The sequence below is a fragment of the Tetranychus urticae genome, chromosome 1, assembly GCF_039701765.1.
Source record: "Tetranychus urticae isolate SD_2017Ah chromosome 1, NJAU_TeUrti_SD_1.0, whole genome shotgun sequence".
Lineage (NCBI taxonomy): Eukaryota > Metazoa > Arthropoda > Arachnida > Trombidiformes > Tetranychidae > Tetranychus > Tetranychus urticae.
In genome coordinates this window covers 32406817-32424429 of record NC_142958.1, presented here as the reverse complement: position 1 = coordinate 32424429, position 17613 = coordinate 32406817, and the positions used below count along the sequence as shown (strand labels likewise).

At 32.0% G+C, this 17613-nt stretch overlaps 3 protein-coding genes across 3 annotated transcripts; all 3 read left to right on the top strand.

The window, feature by feature from the left end:
- The first annotated feature begins 134 nt into the window (after positions 1-134).
- On the top strand, positions 135-4474 carry Smg5 (Smg5 nonsense mediated mRNA decay factor). The gene is made up of 5 exons (XM_015928591.3): positions 135-862; positions 937-2452; positions 2591-2744; positions 2850-3173; positions 3265-4474. The coding sequence occupies exons 1-5, from the start codon at positions 270-272 to the stop codon at positions 3330-3332; spliced, it is 2655 nt and encodes an 884-aa protein (XP_015784077.1). The 5' UTR covers positions 135-269; the 3' UTR covers positions 3333-4474.
- A 375-nt stretch (positions 4475-4849) lies between these two features.
- LOC107361725 (uncharacterized) lies at positions 4850-6297 on the top strand. Its single transcript, XM_015928595.3, has one exon. It carries the CDS (start codon positions 4899-4901, stop codon positions 6051-6053), a length of 1155 nt encoding a protein of 384 aa, XP_015784081.2. The 5' UTR covers positions 4850-4898; the 3' UTR covers positions 6054-6297.
- A 251-nt stretch (positions 6298-6548) lies between these two features.
- On the top strand, positions 6549-7932 carry Tango14 (transport and golgi organization 14). Its single transcript, XM_015929146.3, has 3 exons — positions 6549-6905; positions 7002-7097; positions 7171-7932. Exons 1-3 carry the CDS (start codon positions 6629-6631, stop codon positions 7536-7538), a joined length of 741 nt encoding a protein of 246 aa, XP_015784632.1. The 5' UTR covers positions 6549-6628; the 3' UTR covers positions 7539-7932.
- Positions 7933-17613: the final 9681 nt, after the last annotated feature.

Below are 17613 nucleotides of genomic sequence, written 5' to 3'. Positions count from 1 at the left end.
ATTTATCGGTAATTATTGATATCGTAACCTAAACCGAGCAACTCTACTTCACTGCCATCTAGCAGCTCATTTGGAAGTTGACAATCTCATTTTTAGCTATTGCACTCTTGTTACTCTTTGGGTTATACTCACCTTTTATTTTTGTTATCTCAACATGAATGTAACACTTTCCTCTATTTTAACCTGAGTCTTTTTATTCAATCAGTTTAAACTTTAAGCCCATAATCGTTATTTTAGACCTACAACCTACTGTTCAAGGTATCCCATCAATGGAAACAAGGAGCTTGATGCAGGCCACTTTCAATAAACTCCCCAACAAGCTAAAGGAGCAATGTGAAAATTGTTTGTTAAAAGATGTTGTTGGTCATGGCAAAAAAGCTGAAGAAATTCTTTGGACTCGGGTTTATCATGAACCTATGCAAATCTATAAGCGTATGAAAGGCGCAGCGAGTAGTCAAGATATTATAGCTCTTCAGCTTCATTTTGTTTCTGGTGTTGGTTTTTACTACAGCCTACTGCAAAAAATTTCCGCTGAATACAAAATAGACTTTGGACCTGCTCTCAGTGAATTGAAGCGTAATTTAATTTATTGTGAGCCTCTTAAAGTTGAAAGTCAACGTAATGTTACTAACCAAGAAAGAGAGGCAATTCGTTTGGTCACACACGGCATATACATCCATCTTGGGGATATTTTCCGTTATCTAGATTATCTTAACTATCCTGAAAGTAAATCCATGGCTATCAAATGGTATGACATTGCCATTTTGTTTGAACCAAGCATTGGTATGCCATACAACCAATTAGGCACCTTGTGTTCAAATTACAATTATGGATTTGACTCAGCTTACTTCTATATGCGATGGTAAGTTAAAACCTTATTCAGTAAATTTTCTTCTTTCTCTTATCCCACTTTCACTATTTTTTACTACTTTATAGTCTCATGAGCGACAAGCCGTTTGATGGAGCTGAAGGTAACTTAAAAAGAATATTGATGTCGGCTCCGAGATTCCTTGCGGAGGAAATGAATAAAAATCGAGATACAGATGAAGAAATTGTCAAAAAATGTATCATTCAGCTTCTCATTGTTGCTAATCACATATTCAATGATTCATCCAGTAAATCTGAAATGGAGGTGGCCAATGCAATTCAAGAGTTTCTTACTACTTTCACTTTGGCTCTCAACTTATCACCTAAAGCTAGAACTCCTCACAAGCCGACTTATCTAGACCCTGCTCTTATTTTTGAAATGGGAACCATGTCATTGATGTTCATCAATTATTTACGAGCTAACGGGATTGGAAGCGGTATTTACTATTCTGCTAGCGTAGCCCTGGCTCTAAATTTTCTTCTTTTGAATGTCAATGCGTTCTTGGTGCGATTTAAAGATAAAATAGATGCACTCAATGTTAGCCAAAAACCTACAGCTATAAGCAACGGGTCAGGCTCAGGAGCTCCTTCTTCATCTAAAGAGAATTCTCCTGAATTCTCTCCAAGGCGAACACTATCTCGATTGCGGAGGCGTAAAGCTGCTATTACATACGAAAATATTGACACTTATTTACTTGATTTTGATGAAGATGATTCAGAACTTAGTGAATTGGAGGAAACTGCACTAAGCACTATAGATGCCCTTGAAATCAGCTCAGATATCAGTGAAACTGGAAGTGTATGTGACGAAGGTTACACCTTAAAGAGCAGTGATGATGAGGATAGCCAAACAGTCCATTCAAATTCTGATGAACAAGTAACCTTAAAAAGCCATGCCAACGTTGAAGAGGTTCTTCGTTACCTTTATTGCGAAACCAGTTTACCTACTATCAAAACTCTTTGTGATTGGCTTCGTGTGGATCAAAAACTTGTTGCATTCAGTGCAGAATCTATAAACGGATTATTCTCTCAGTTTGCTGAAATGTTAAACATATTAAAGGATGTTGAGATCAAAGCTTTGGCCTCTAACACAAAACTTGAACGTCTAAAATACACAGACCCTAATTGGACTCAAAAGTACCCATTGACCTCAGACATGAACCTGCTCAAATTCAAACTATTGGATAAATTCCAATCATCATCTTTAGATATTCAGAAATACAATGAAAATATGGATGCAGAGGAAATGGGATTCCTTACTTTGGAATGTATTATCAGCTTCGGACATTTTCTCACTAACAATATGAACAAAAGTCAATTATCCTATGACGTTGCCACTCGTAGTTTTAAATATGATGAGACAACTGAAATGAAAACAGCCAAGTTACCAAGAAACTCTTCAGCAATGTCTAATGGTGTCAAGAATTATTCTCGAAAAATGGAATCTATCTCCCAAGATGATGAATTTATGACCAATGGTAAATCTAAATGGAATTTTGAAGGGAATGAGATGAACAGCTCTCAAGGCAATGATTTATCCAAACAAAAACAAGTTATGCGGAACATGGCTCATCTTTGGTTAAAAGTAAGAAACTCATTCAAACAAAATTTTCACTCGCATATCTATTTGTAATTGTTTCTTCTTTGTGCATCTAATCAATGTAAATGGACTTAATTAATTCATCTAGCTAATCCATATATCTTCTTTTTTGAACACTTCCAGTCTGAAGTCAGTTTCCTAGAGAAAGCAGTTCGTGGAAAAGACTCGACATTGTCGCCTTACGTGGTTATTCATGTTAGCGCTTATCTTTATCAATTGACAGCAGTTCGGGATTTAATGTTCTCTAAACGATTCTTCGTTGTGGTTCCTAAAATTGGTATGTGTCTATTTCACAGCAATTCTCACGTATTATCTATTTTTATCAGATTACTAAAATTTTCATTACATTGATTTCTAATATTTATAATTTTCTTTCAAACAGTACTTCAAGACCTTGATCATTACAAAAAAATAAGTCCAGCTGCTCGTGAAGCTATTCGTCTCATTGAAAATGAGGCTCAAAAAGGTCGATTCATAAAATTTCTTAATGACCGCGATCGAAGCTCTCTTGCTCCTCTCAAATATCCTCGACGTCGAGATCGAGAAGCGTTCGATTTTTTCATTTTTCTGGAATATTGTAACTATCTAAACAAACAAAAAAGCTCTGTCACAAACGAGAATCGAACAAATTTACCCATGGTAGTAGCCCTTTATGGAAACAATGCTAAATTGCCTGCTAATGCTGATGTTTTGGCTCGCAGTGCAGGTCAGTAACTTGTGAATGATTTAGACCCACCAAAAGAATAGTAAATTGAAAATGAAAATTTATAATAACTAATATTCTTGATTAATTACAGGTATTACGATGGAAAAGATTGACGTTTTCAATTCAAAATGGCGTAACTCAAGAAAGACACGCACTTGAAACTTTAAGGACTAAATGATGTGTCCAGCAAGGGATTAACTCTACTTCCCATGAAGGAGTGACTGAATTCCGGGTTCCAGTTATGAACTACAATTTACTTGCCCTTAGAATGTGATCATTCTTTTGGCCAACAAGACCCTAAAAAGTAAAATACAAACAAACAAAAAAACTCTTTCTGTAGGTTCTTGGGATCTCGATTATGGCTGATATTGTCTCTTAGTGGAATTGAATTGCAATTGCCTCAACAAACATAACGTGTGCTGTCAAATGGTTTGAATAAGTTATTGGGAACTTAATATAGAGCAAATACACACAAATAAGGATCTAAAAAGATGAATTAGAGGCCCAAGAATTGCTTAAAGGTTAAATAAGATATGGAAAGAAAATGCAACGTTAAGACAGACAATCGCAGAACAAATCAACAAAAGATGTTTTAGGCTGATTGGGCCATGTTTTAGTTTGATATCAAAAACAAACAAATTAAGTTGTGCTTTCGCTTGCTTTTTCTTTCCTTATAGCTTATTTCTTTATATTATTGATTTTTCCCGAATATATAATTTAAATTTTGTGTCTTTCCCGAAATCTTTCTCTTTATTTGTCATTCAAATTTTTGTGTGATCACTGATCAATTACCAACTCTTGAGAAAGATGAAATAATATTGAGTTCCCCTTTCTTCAAATTATTGTCACACTCTTTGTCACTTTTTCTTTTATCACCCTTACCCACATTTTTGCATCATTTTCAAAATTCGATCTAATTTACAATCCATTTTAAACTGTGCTCTGCTGGATTTAATATTCAATTGTTTACTGTGTATTTTCATCGACTCTCATGTCTCATCTATTCTCACTTCAGCCAACTCAGAGAGCTGTAACATAAAAGGCTATTTAAAATATAAAATCTATACATAAGAGTCACTCTTAAGTTCACAAAAAGGGTCAAAGTGAGGCTATTTTTAGGTGTTTCCATCGCGAGTATATTTTGTTTTCAGAGATAATAAACAATAAGAAACATTTGAACCCAAAGGTACTTTTATTTCTTGTTGGATGACGACTATGAAGAAAATTTTTGTGACTCTTAGTGTATACAAAAGTGAAGAATGTTGAATTCATTAAAGTTGATAGTTTTTTTCATGTTTTCAGTCAAGATTCTTTTGATTTTCTCATCCGATTTTTGATGTACTCAAATCTGAATGGTTATTCAAACTGGTAGGTACAGTTCCATTGACACCAGGTTTAAGAAATAGATAAGAGGAAACCATATCCGTGCTCGCTTTCGATCTCTTCGGTATAATGATCGTTTTTGGCATAAATGGAGTTAAGTTCGTGGGCAGCAAGAATGAAAAATAGTCTAAAAAGATTCAAAACCCAAGACAATGTATTAATATAATATATTTATTTCCATGCGACTTACAGTAAAACATGGATTGGAAAACCATGTGTTCTAGAATCAGAATCAAGATGTTCGAATGGAAAATGTATAGATAAATCTTGGATGTGGCGATAACTCAGATGAAGCCAATTGTGATCATGTTTGTCGGGAATCCAATGAAGCTCAATGTTTAAATGAAGATTCTCACACCTTTTCTTGTTACTCTTTCTCCAAAGACCGTTGTGATGGTAATTGGAACTGTGCTAATGGTACAGATGAACGAGGCTGTGATAAATGTCCACATGGGATCTGATGAAATAAATTGTACCACTGAACAGTGCCGTCCTGAACAGGGCAACTTTCTTTGTACAAATGGTAACTGTATCCAAGCTATTTTAACCTGTGATCGAAGTAACGATTGTGGAGATTCATCAGATGAAATAAATTGTCTAAAAAATAGTGTTATCACAGCTGCTCTTATGGGATCTCTTATCTGCGGACTTTTACTTGTTATTGCTATAAGTTGTACATGTAAATTGATTGCTTTGCGTCAAATTGAACAGCAACGTCAAGCTCAAGATGATTCTTATTGCGGTTCCGCAACTAATAATCTTTACTCTTCATCACATATTTACCAAAGGTACTTTCCATTCGCTCGTAGTAATAGTCATTCAACATCGCCTCTTTTCAGTCCAGACTCTGAATATTTTTATCGAGAGCCTCCTCCAAGCTATGCTTCAGCGGTTTCTGGTATTGATGAATATGGAGCTGGATGTTCATCTTCTTCATCTCGTCGACGACCTAGAAGATTAAGACCTAGAGGTCGAAGGCGTCCGCCTAGTCCACCACCATCACAACAATCACTCACAGAATCTGATGGTATTTATAATACTGGTGTTTTTCAACGACCAAGCATTTGCTCAAACATACCAGCAACTATGAACATACTTTCGATACCCACAACGGGCTCAATCAATATTAGACCAACAATGAATGAAGCAACAACTTCATCGACTCTATCAGCAACTCAAAGTAATGCTGTATCTGATATTGAAGAACCAAACTGTACAACATCCTCCAATCATCCTTTACTCACACAAAATAATCAACAGTCTCAAAATGGTGATATTAGTTGTAGCAATGAACGTTCTAGTAAAAATGAAGATGAAGACGGGTCTAGCCAATCAACAGAAATTGGACCAGTGGGAAGTGATGATTCAAATGATTCTATTCATCAATCATACCATCATAATTGTTCAACATCATCGACTGTAACAATAGAGTTAAATAATATACCATCACAATCTTCTCAGCTTGACTGTGATCAACAACCTCTGCTCAGTGGATGATAATTCCTTATTGTTTTGTTCTCTTTTTTAATGTGTATATATATACATAGATGTAACCAATATTTAGAAAATAACCTGGAAAAGGGCATTTTTTGATTGTTTTCGCAAGAAAAGGCGGTAGTTTTTAATGGCCCACCAAAATCTGAAATATATTCAAATTTTGGGCCCATTTGTCTCAAAAAAAGAATCTGAACTATGTATACTATATAAATAATATATATATAAATCTTAAGTTTAACATTTATCCTAAAAACATTTCAACAACATATTTATTTTAAAATTACGCTTTAAATTGTAACAACAGGGTTAAAAATACAGTTATGATTATTTAGAGAACCAAGTTTCATTATGAAACCGCCTGAAGTATTTTAAATTTTAAAATGCTATTCGGGTTGTTACTAACAACCGAAACAAATTAAAATGATGCTTACTCCATCTAGTGGATACTAAATTACTTATGACTTATGCCAGCTGTATTTGCGGTTATCTTTGCTTGTTGTTAGTTTTTATCCTTTTCCATGTTTTGTTTAAAGTTTTGATTTTGATATTTTTTGGATAATTAATAGATCAATTCAATGTCTATTACCAAAAGTTTTGATCTATTTTTCTCAATTTTATTAATTTTTGTGCATAGAAGTTTAAAAATCATTGTTTTCCTTAAAAATGTATTTAATTCTTTCCAAAGGAAAATAAACATTACCAGTGATTTAGATAATTATTTGAAATTACCTCACCACGTCGTTTTTGTAATAAACTGTCATGATAACGTGTTGTCAATCGATGAGATAGCGTCACTCGTCAATTGGTCCATCCAATTAGGAATTGAAAATATAAGTTTGTATGATAGCGAAGGTAAGTTTACAGATGTTAAATTTTGAGATTTTCCTCACTGTCAGCCATTCAGTCATTGCTTTTTTATCTAATTTGCCTTTGATTTTTCCTTGATAGGTCTTCTAGTTAACTATCTATCAGATATTGAAAAATCTATCAGTAATAAATTGGATTTAGACCGTCAATTGAAATTTCGTTGTAGCCAACAGAATGGTAAGAATTGCTGTTTTATATCGCGCAAGTTTCCATCTCAATTAATAACTAATTCTTTTTTTTGTTATATTAGGTTCCTTAGATAGCAATATCATCTTCCATTGTGAATATAATTCTTCAAAATTGAGAATCATATCCTTATTAAATCAAAAATTTATTATGGCGATGCTACTCAAAGAAATTGTTAAGAAAAGGTTATCTGAAGATAAAGGGAAAATAACAGTGGATGAATTTGATCAAACTCTACTATCCAAATTGGACTTACCTGATCCTGATTTGTCTGTTTTGTGTAGTGAAACCCCTTGTTTATTCGGACTCTTACCATGGAATATACGACTTACAGAAATAATTCACCTTCCTGTTTTTGGCAAACTGGTCGAAAAAGATTTCCTAAGTGTCATTAGCCGTTATTCAAACTGTGAACAAAGATTCGGAAAATAGACCAATAAAATCAATGCACACAACCATAACAATTTATTGTCTTTTTATTATGTACTCGAGATGAAATAAGTGCAGGTTTCAGTGGACAAAATCAGATAAAGTCAAACACGTAATATTGGTGATAAAGATACTTCTACGATGCATGAAATATGGAAAATGGATTTTAGAACATGAAACTTTCACCAATATATCGTCTTAACGTAACAAATGAAGGAATTTGCCACTGAAAATTTCCTGAAACCTCTTTTACGGATTAATTATTTTCTAACCCATTGGAATTGTCAACGTCAACTCTTGCTAATTTAATGCTGATTCAAGACATTTTTAGATCAAGCTTTTGAATAAGTGTTCTGAAGATCTGTTGTAAATAAAGAGAGAAATTAATCAAGATCAACATTTCCATGATTGCTGTTTTTTCGATCAGAAATTATCCATCAATGAAACTACACGGTGAATCCATTAAACCGATAGACTTCTTTGACCAATTTGATGCAAAATATGGATTTTCAAAATTTCATGACTGAATTAGTGCCAATCTTCTAATATGGTTTTCTAATTGTCGAGTCTGAAAGTTGCCGCAAAAAGCAGATACCGATTGAAATAAGAAAAACAGAATTGTTTTCTTTGCAACCTTTTCTTGCTTCAAGTTCAAATGCAGCTTAGTGATATTATGAGATTGGTTGTTACATGCATGCAAATTTCACCAGACCGACTAAACAACCTTTTATAAGAAGGGCAAATTTCGAAACAAAGATTTGCTGAATCGACCGTTGAATGGATGAATGACCTGACTGAAGATTAGATCTGCTTTTCTCCATTTCTGTCGTCACTTAACAAGCATTATCTATTCCGATGGAAAAATGTTATACAGCATTCGTCTTACAGTTACATTCATTCAGAGGAAGCATCTCAGACAACAGAAACAGACTATCATTTATATTGAAGCAGCTTTTATCCATCGAATATTACACCTTAAGAATCTGTTCAGACAAGAGATAAAATTCAAGACGAGGATGAAAAGGTGAAGATAAAAATAACAAAATACAAAAAAGAAAGTAAAGATAAAGAAGATAAACAGTTAAAGATCATCACCTAATAAACTGTTCAAATGCTGATATTAGGAAAAGAAACTTTCTATTTGACTTTCAAATTATTTGGAGAAATATTTTTTCGATGTTGAATAAGGTCGATTTAAATAGGATTCATTGGGAAAAGAAAAGACGAAAAGAGAAAAAAGAAGATGCAGAATGAGAAAGAGGATGGAACAGGAAGAGTTTGATGAATATTGTAAAAAAAAGTGAAATTTGAATGAAGATGAGTTGATGATAATGATGAAAAATAAAGAGTTTGTTGAAAGCAGAAAAAAAGTCAAGGATCAGTTATGAGTATCAGAATCTTTTTACATTGAAAAAAAGGTTATTCTCTGATATTCAGTGTTCATCGATAAACTGTTGAAAGAAACAGAATAAGAATATAAGTGAAAAAAAGACGAAACTGAAATCCTCCCAAAAATATTTCCTCAAGACTGTTGCAAAGTAAACGATTGAAATGATGAAAATGAGTTGAATAAAATCAACATAATTCTCTTATTAACATGATGATGATAATGATAGGAATGATGAAAAAAATTTATCCATAACTAAATCCTTTTCATGATATTGCTTTTATTTCTGAATAATCTTACCTAAAGAAGTTAACCCTTTAAAGACATTTTTCATCTATTCACCTTCATCTCACCTTAATACCTCGTAATCTTGATTTATTTACCCATTTACTTACCAAAATTATTCAAACTGACCTTTTAAAGCTTCAATACGAACAGGTTTCACTAAATATCATTTAACCTTTCGCGATTTTGACTTTGTTGCTGCACAGAAGAAATTCATTGAAAATTCGAAATGTGAAATTCCAACCGAACATCCCAAATCTATTCATGGATAAATGGTTATTCAAGATGATAACATATTCTGAAGTAAACCTAAGGGAAAGAACCAGTAAATCGCCGATTACAATCGAGTGCCTGAAATTGTCTGATGTTTCAAGGCGCGAGATTTGAAAACACTCATTTCTTAACAGATTTTATGCAAAAAAATTTTATTGAAACTATTTTTTCAAATCGTTTTTTACTCAAAGCGAAGGTTTTGGTTGAATTTAATCAAGAAAATGAAAAATTAATTATAACATTATTTATTTATGACATTGAGTCGAATTTTTAATCTGAAAATTAAAAACCAGGAAATATTGAAATGAGTGAATTGAATTTTGAAGTTGGACAGGATTGTGCATTATTGATAGGCAAATAACCCTTTTTGATGACTTGTTTATCTTGTTAATAAAACTGTTTAAATCATAATTTACTTTATTCATTAACTTGATTGTTCTCTGTTGAAATTGATCAAATAATCAAATGATGTTCATTTAGATAAAAGCTTTTACTTGGTCTACTTGAAAGGATTGAAAGGAAAGATGAAACAATTGATTCATCATCACCATTAAACATTATTATTAATACAAATTTCAATCTCCGGTTCAAAGTTTTTTGTTCACATTTTTTTTCGTTCCAATATCGACTTCAGAATGGCACATGAAAGTATTAGTTATATTGCCAGGGAAATGAGAACAATGTGAACCTGATTATCATTATTATAATTATTTTTTTTTCATCTCTTTTCAAGGGAATGAAATGAAGATTGTTAAAGGCATTGAAATTGAATGAAAAACTATTGAAGTTGGTTGAAAGTTGTGAGGGTGATGAGAGTGAAAAGGGAATGAAAAAGAAGACAAAATTGAATATGAATGATAAAAATCATGTCGTTTCATGATAAAGTTGATAATGTCATTGAATCAAATGAAGAAACAATATTTGGTTCATCAAATGGTGAAAACAAAGAAGAGCAAAGGAAATGCAGAAAAAAAGAGTTTCAAAGATGAAGTTGATGAGGAAGAAAAAAATTATTCAAAAATAACAATTGCTCTTTTCAAATGAGATTTTGCTGATTTTTTTCTATTCTCATTCCGAGTAAATTTGAATTGAACAAAATGATCAACATTTCTTTATCACTTTTATTAATAAAAATGTTCAACTGTGAAAAGAAATGCGTTTAAATCAATTTATTTCATTGTTTCGCACTCGATCAAGATTCTCTGTTCATTCAGCTTTTCCTGTCTAATTATTATTCCACTTTCTCAATCAAAATGATTGATTATCTTTTCACTTTAATCTTTCAATATTACAATAACTGATTCTCTCGAGAGTTAATCAACGTTTAATTGAGCAAATTAATTAGCAATGTTTCATTTGAAAGGCGAAACTTGATATTAATAGTCAAATTATATTATCATTCATTTCTCAATGAATACAGAATTTGAAAGAAGAAACATTTTAAAGGAAAACATTTGACTGTTTAAATTGGCTTCGGTTAATCAACAATTAAATATTCAATCAATCATTTAAAATTAATTTAATCCATTATCGGTGTTCAATTGGATGGATTAAATGAATTCAAGATTCTTTCCTCTCTTCAGTCTTCCTTCATCAACGAAACAGTTTCTGGTTAAATTTGGATTCCCAGTTGAATGGTTATCAATTTTGTTAAACAATGAAAATTTGAGGCAAAAATTTCAACCGGATATGAACTCATGTAAATTAGATGAACGGAAATGTTATCTCATCACCATGAGAATGATGATGAAGTTAAAAGATGAAAAGCAAATGGGTGCTGGGAATGATGTTGGAATATTGAGAATGAGGAAAGAAAAAAGTTCAATTCTTGTTGGAATGAAAAAAAAGATGTGAATGTACAGATGCGATGAAAGGGTAGGGAAGTTGTTAACAGGAAAACGGAAATGTTTGTCAGTCCATTGAATGATGCAAATCAGTAACAACAACATTGACTTTCAATTGTCGAGTTTCCATTCAATTCAGATTATCATGTCTGACCCTTGATTGTATAATCATTTGATGGTAAACAGAATGTTCAATTGCATCTGACAAGATAATATTATCTGAAAAGGGATTCAACCCGAAATGGAGTGCAAATAAGGCAATTTAAAGATTGCCTTGGGAAAGAAAAAAATGCTTCTTGATTGACAGTTGGAGTTAAATAGCCAAGAATTTTTCATGATAATGATTCGTTGCTTTAAGGAATTACGATTAACTTTGTATCAAAAAAATTGTTACATAAAAATATGATTTCTTTCTTTTCTTTCTTTTTCCTCTTTGCCTTCTTTTGGCGAGTTTCTATCGACAGAAAATGTTTTGATTGATAACTTGATGTTGTATGTGTCATGATTGAAAATAGATTATTGATTTTTCTCTCAAGAGTTTCATTTTTTATCTCTTTTATAACACTCTATTGACTCATTAATACAGCCAGTTTCAATGGTCATCCCTTAATCCTTAACTTATCCATCAAATTATCTCATTAAGTTGCATTATTTTATCGGTCTTCTGCCATTACAAAACTAAATTAGCACTTCAAAGCTTCAAATGTTGCATTGATTAATAAAAAATGAATCTCAATGTTCAAATGTGCTCAATCGACTGTGTTGTTCAGGCAAATGCTGGTTATTGGATTAATGATGATAATGATAGTTGAATAATGTAAACATCATTAGCTTCATCTTTTGCTGATTCAATACTTACATTGTTAGCTCAATATTTAATCAAAGGCTTCCAAAATTCAAAGTATGAATTGAGTTGAGTATCACTCAGTTCATTTTTTATTTGACATGAGCAGGGTTCCAAGTGTGACAATTCGTCCGATCTCAGGAAATTATTCATACCTATTATCATGATATTTTATTTTAAATGACCTTCGACAGTAAAAAGTAGAAAATTTTCAGGTTCGATGAACAAAATGCAAAACAGCGAAAAGGAAACTCAAGAAAATATAACTTGAATAAAAGATAAAATTTTGGGTAAAATAATAATAACGCCAACGACTCGGTAAGAACTGCAGTCTTCCAATGTCTATGTAAGTAGAGCAATTCAGATTTGCTCAACACTCCACTTTATGAGCAAATACGTGTTATTGGGATATCGATGGTGAACAACAATTAAATTAAATCCTTCAATTATCGACTGTAAAAGAACGGAGACAAAGAGTTACATGGGAAGTACCGAAATTTACATAATCCAAGGAATTTGTATAAGAATTATGATCTTCAATATTATTAGAATCAGTGGGTTACCGGGAATTGTTTTGAATTTGCTTGTACATTTGATGAAAAGTGTTGACAAAAAACTTCTTAAGTGTTGCTTTTTGACCTTCGTTGTTGTATTAACAATGGATTAAAATGAGAGAAAATGATTCAAATGAAAAGAGTTTTCTTGCATTTAGATTCCTTCTTTCAGCAAACTTGCTCTTCATAATTTATCTTTTTTTGTATTCATAGCATTAAATTTTTTCTGCTTCATCATTTTACTGAATTTTTATCGTGCATAAATTGAAGGGAGGATGGAAAAGTTCAATCAAAGATAAAGTTACATGTTAAAAGATTACAAAATTATGGTCAACATTTTGTTCAATTTGCTATCAAATTCCAGTTTCTTTAGTAACCAAAACAAGTTAAGGGGTTAATGGTTTGAAGTTGGGTCCAGGGAGGAAAAGAAAAGAGATTGTGATGAAAAGGAAAAGAAAAAAGGAAAGTTAATTTTAGTAAGAAGAGGAAAAAATGGTCTTTGACATTGATTTATAATGTGTTTTGGGGTGAAAAAGGCAAAAAAAGTAAACAAGAAATAAAGTTGAAAAGGTGAATGAAAGGTGAAAATATGATCATTGGATTGTGATAAGCATTTTAATCGAAACTATTAATAATAATTCATATTTTTCATTTATAATGGCACTTATGAGGGGTTACAAGTTGAATTGTGATGTGATGAAAGGCAAATATTGATTGAAAATGATTTTTAGGTGTAAAGTTGGAAATAGATTTAGTTATGAAAAACTGATGAAAACATTTTAATAGTGAAATTTACTTTGCATTCAGTGAACGAGAATAGTATAACCAGATAAGGATTATTTAATAAATTTTAAATTCGCTTTGATTTCCGTAAAACTGGTCGATAATGACAGTCTTTTGCCTGATGATTTCTGTCTCATCAAGTTAAACTCCATATTTAGCCACCAAAAACCAGCCAAGTCAACGAGCTTACTAGCAACAATCGAGGGCTTTCTGGTTAAGATTCAAACGGATTCTAGAAGATTCAAAAATAAAAAATCGAAATGAATTTAGTGCTTCAGCAAGTACTTACCTGGTTATATAATAATTATAATATCATGTTAGTAATAGCATATCGAGCCGAACAATAGCCAGCAAGAAAATCGAACTAATCTGTTTTGCAGAAAACAAAATTGCATTTTCTGGTTGGCCATCAAAAGTTACATGAGTATTGATAAAATGAGTTTTATGAAAAAGCCTGGTTCCATTATTGAACATAAGGCGACCGAAGTTTCCACTTTGGCCTCGATTTTCTCGAAAATGTCGATCGGAGAAATTTTTAAAGGCAATAATGGTCTCAGTTTTTATGTCCTTACAAACCCCCAAAGTCCATAGATTTTTTACAAATACTCCTTTGCTGAAATGTCCTTTAGAGATGACTTTGCAGTTTGAATGAAATGCAAAATCTACATCGAAATATCAGTAAGCCCTGTTTGCGCCAGCCACCGTAATATCGAGACAAAAGTAATCGGTTTTTAATTATTAGTCGATTAGTTTTTATTTTAAAAAGATGGATATCAGTATCAGATGGAGCAGTTCATGATTATTAATGAGAATGATTTGAATGAGAAAAACACAATTCGATCAAAAATATTTATATTTGTGTTCACTTCAATTTGATGGTTTGCTTGACTACAGAGGGCTACAGTGAAAGCACAATTTTGTGATAAATCCATTAACTTGAATTAAGATATTCATTAGAAGAGAAGTTCTTGTTTTTCAATGGATTTCTACAAATTTTAGTTTCGATTAACAAGACAATGTTGCTGTTTCTGTTTTCGATGATGATGATGTTGGTTAGGAGAGGAAAGAGTTAGAAAATTAGAGAAAAAGATATTCATGAAGAAAGCAAACGAGGAAAACCCAATGAACAACTAATTTTCGTTGTTCCATTTTTTTGTTTTCATTATTTTCTTTTGGTTTTTGGGTTTGTCAGTATTCAATCACTTTACTCATTTTGTTTCCTTTTGTGGGTTAACAATGAAACAACAACAACCATCAACAACAGCAAGTTTCTCAATTAAACTGATTACCCTTTTTTCCCAATCAATGATTCGCTAATTCACTGAATCCACTTCCAATGAACAATAATTTTTTGTTTGTTTCTTGTTTTTTTTCATTCCTTTTCTTCTGTTTACTTCTTACTTAGCATTTTCTTCTTTTTTCTGTTGTTGATGGATTCGTCTTTACTCCAATTAATTGTCAATGTTTCCATGTAACTTGCATTTGTTTTATCGTTAATTTTACTCACCATGAAATAGAATCAAAATGATTCTTTTTTCCCGTTCATTCCAACTTTTTTCCCATGAAATTCACTTTTAAATGAAATGAAAGTTTTTGCCGATTGCCTTTAACCATTAATTAAATGCATCTACATTCAAATATAAAATGTTTACTTGCAGAACGAATCGATTGTTCAAGATTGAATTCACTGTTACTGACAGGGAATTTGACCGACTTGAAATGAAACAAAATCCTAATCTAATAGTTAATGTTGTGATCTGAATTAACCGAAGCAATGAGGATGAACAAGGCTTATCCAATGATGAATGATAATAATGAACTCAACAATGTAAAACCATTTTGTTTCAGCATTATCTTATTAACAGTATTTTATTGATGTCATTAAGATTATCACTTTTACATTGAAACTGAAGCTCGAGTGAAGCTCGAGTAAAGCGTAAAACATAATTTTCCATGTAAATATTAATAACCATGTTATGAGTTGTGTTGAGCAAATTGTTTATATTAATTAATTAAACCAATTAAGAAGCAATGAGAAGTGCGATTATACTTTTGTTTCAGCTGGTTTTGCAAGATAATTAATTTAATCACCCATCAAATAATTTTACACTCTTTGAGTATGGATTGAAATTGTGTTTCTGGTTACAGTGCAAAGGGTAAAAGATGAATAAACTGTAATGAAATATGTAAATTGTGTTTATTGATTAATTAATCATTTACTGTGAAGAGGAAGGAATGCACTTTATGATTGATTAAACTTGAATTTATTAGACAAATGCACGATGTAAAGTGATTGAACAAAACAAGCAGAAAATGATGAAACTCATATGGTGAGCAAAAAAATAGTTCAACTCTTTTTGTTGGTAACGAAAGGGATTAATATTATCATTTACAATCAGCTAATTGATACTCTTTCATCAACTCAACTAGAAATATAACTGTTTACTCTTTTCTAGGAAATGATAACTCATGATAAACTTGTTCTTTTGAACTCAGTTATCGAGGTTAATCTTTTATTGCTGCAGATACTTTTCAACTAAATATTTCTTGAGTTTTTTATTGTGATCATTTTGTGTTTTCATTGATTACTGCTGAGAGTCCTTTGCATTTGTTCATCTCAAGTTGATGAACGTTGATCATTTCACGCCATGTGTGAATCAGCTGTATACAGGGATTTTCAAATAATCAGTTTCAACGTTTTGGTTAGAGACTTCATGATTACATATTTGACCTCTAATCGATGATTCGCTGTGATGATAGTTTGCGAGACTACGGTGACTTGAATGTTCTTCTTGGCTATTTTTTGTGTCTGTTTTGTCAGGCAAGCAGCATCTGCAATGAAACGAAGAATCGCAAACATAAATCCAATTCACATTTCATCACATTGATTTAGTACCATAACTGGTTGAATTTGCATTTCTTCTTGAACTTTCGTTAATATTTTCTTCATATTTATTCGTTAACTCGACTAACATGTTGAGTTGATATTGATTTCGGAAGTGACCCCAAGCTGTGCTGGTACTAACTGGTCAGGACAGAATCTGAGAGTAACTGAACCCAATTGATTTATAATAGAAGATAAAAAGATTCATAATTTTGCTTGATTTTCATCAGTTTACAGTGCTTGATATTGCATTTCTTTCTGCTTTTAAACGTTCAATGATTATTGGCTATAAATGATAAAAATTTTAAAAGCTTGAAATGAAGCTTGAAATCTTGATAAAACAGGGAGAAATGAATGAGTTGAGTTGATTGAAACGAAGAAATTGATGATTATAAAACTGAAAAGTGAAAAGTGAAAAGGACTGTTAGAGATGAAATACAAGATTAGAGCAAATCAATTGTCAGATTACCAATAAAAAGCATAAACTATTGGAAAATATATCAAAGGATAGTATCGTTTTTATAGCCTTGCCTTCTACTGAATTATCATGTCCAAGTGATCAGAATAATAAGTTGGTAAAAAACGAGTCGAAAAAAAGTGAAACTCTTTGTAACACTGAATCCAAGTATCATTCATGAAGTATTTTATCACCGATTGATGATTTTGTTACACCATGTACATATAGATATGTGTCCAAGTCTCTTTTTTTCTCCATCAACATCATTCTCATCGTAATCATGCTCATTATCATGATTGTTTCAATTCTTGCTCTTCACAGTTTCAACCATCTTTGGTCAAAAAAGTAGCCACAGTAAGGTATAAAAAAGTGAACAAAGTACAAGAAGATGATGAACAAGATGGAAAAAAGAAGATGATTGTGATGATGAGAAAAGGATGTTTCTGGTGATACCTTGAATTGACTTTCCAAGTAGCTTGAAATTAATGGACTGTCAACTTTTCTTGTGGATCACATGAAGAAAACTAAAGATATTTTTACTTCTCTCCAGATATGGCATTACCTTGGCATACTCATGATACAAACCGATGATTGACCTTATCGGTATCATCTTTTGACCTGAATTGAAACCACAAGATGATCCAGCTTTTACATTCAACAACCATTAACCATCAATGTCAATTTAGGCAAAAAATGTTCTCAACTTTTTGTCTCTTTTCACATTTACCTTTTTTTTACTCTTCAACTTTCATCTTTAATCATTCCAA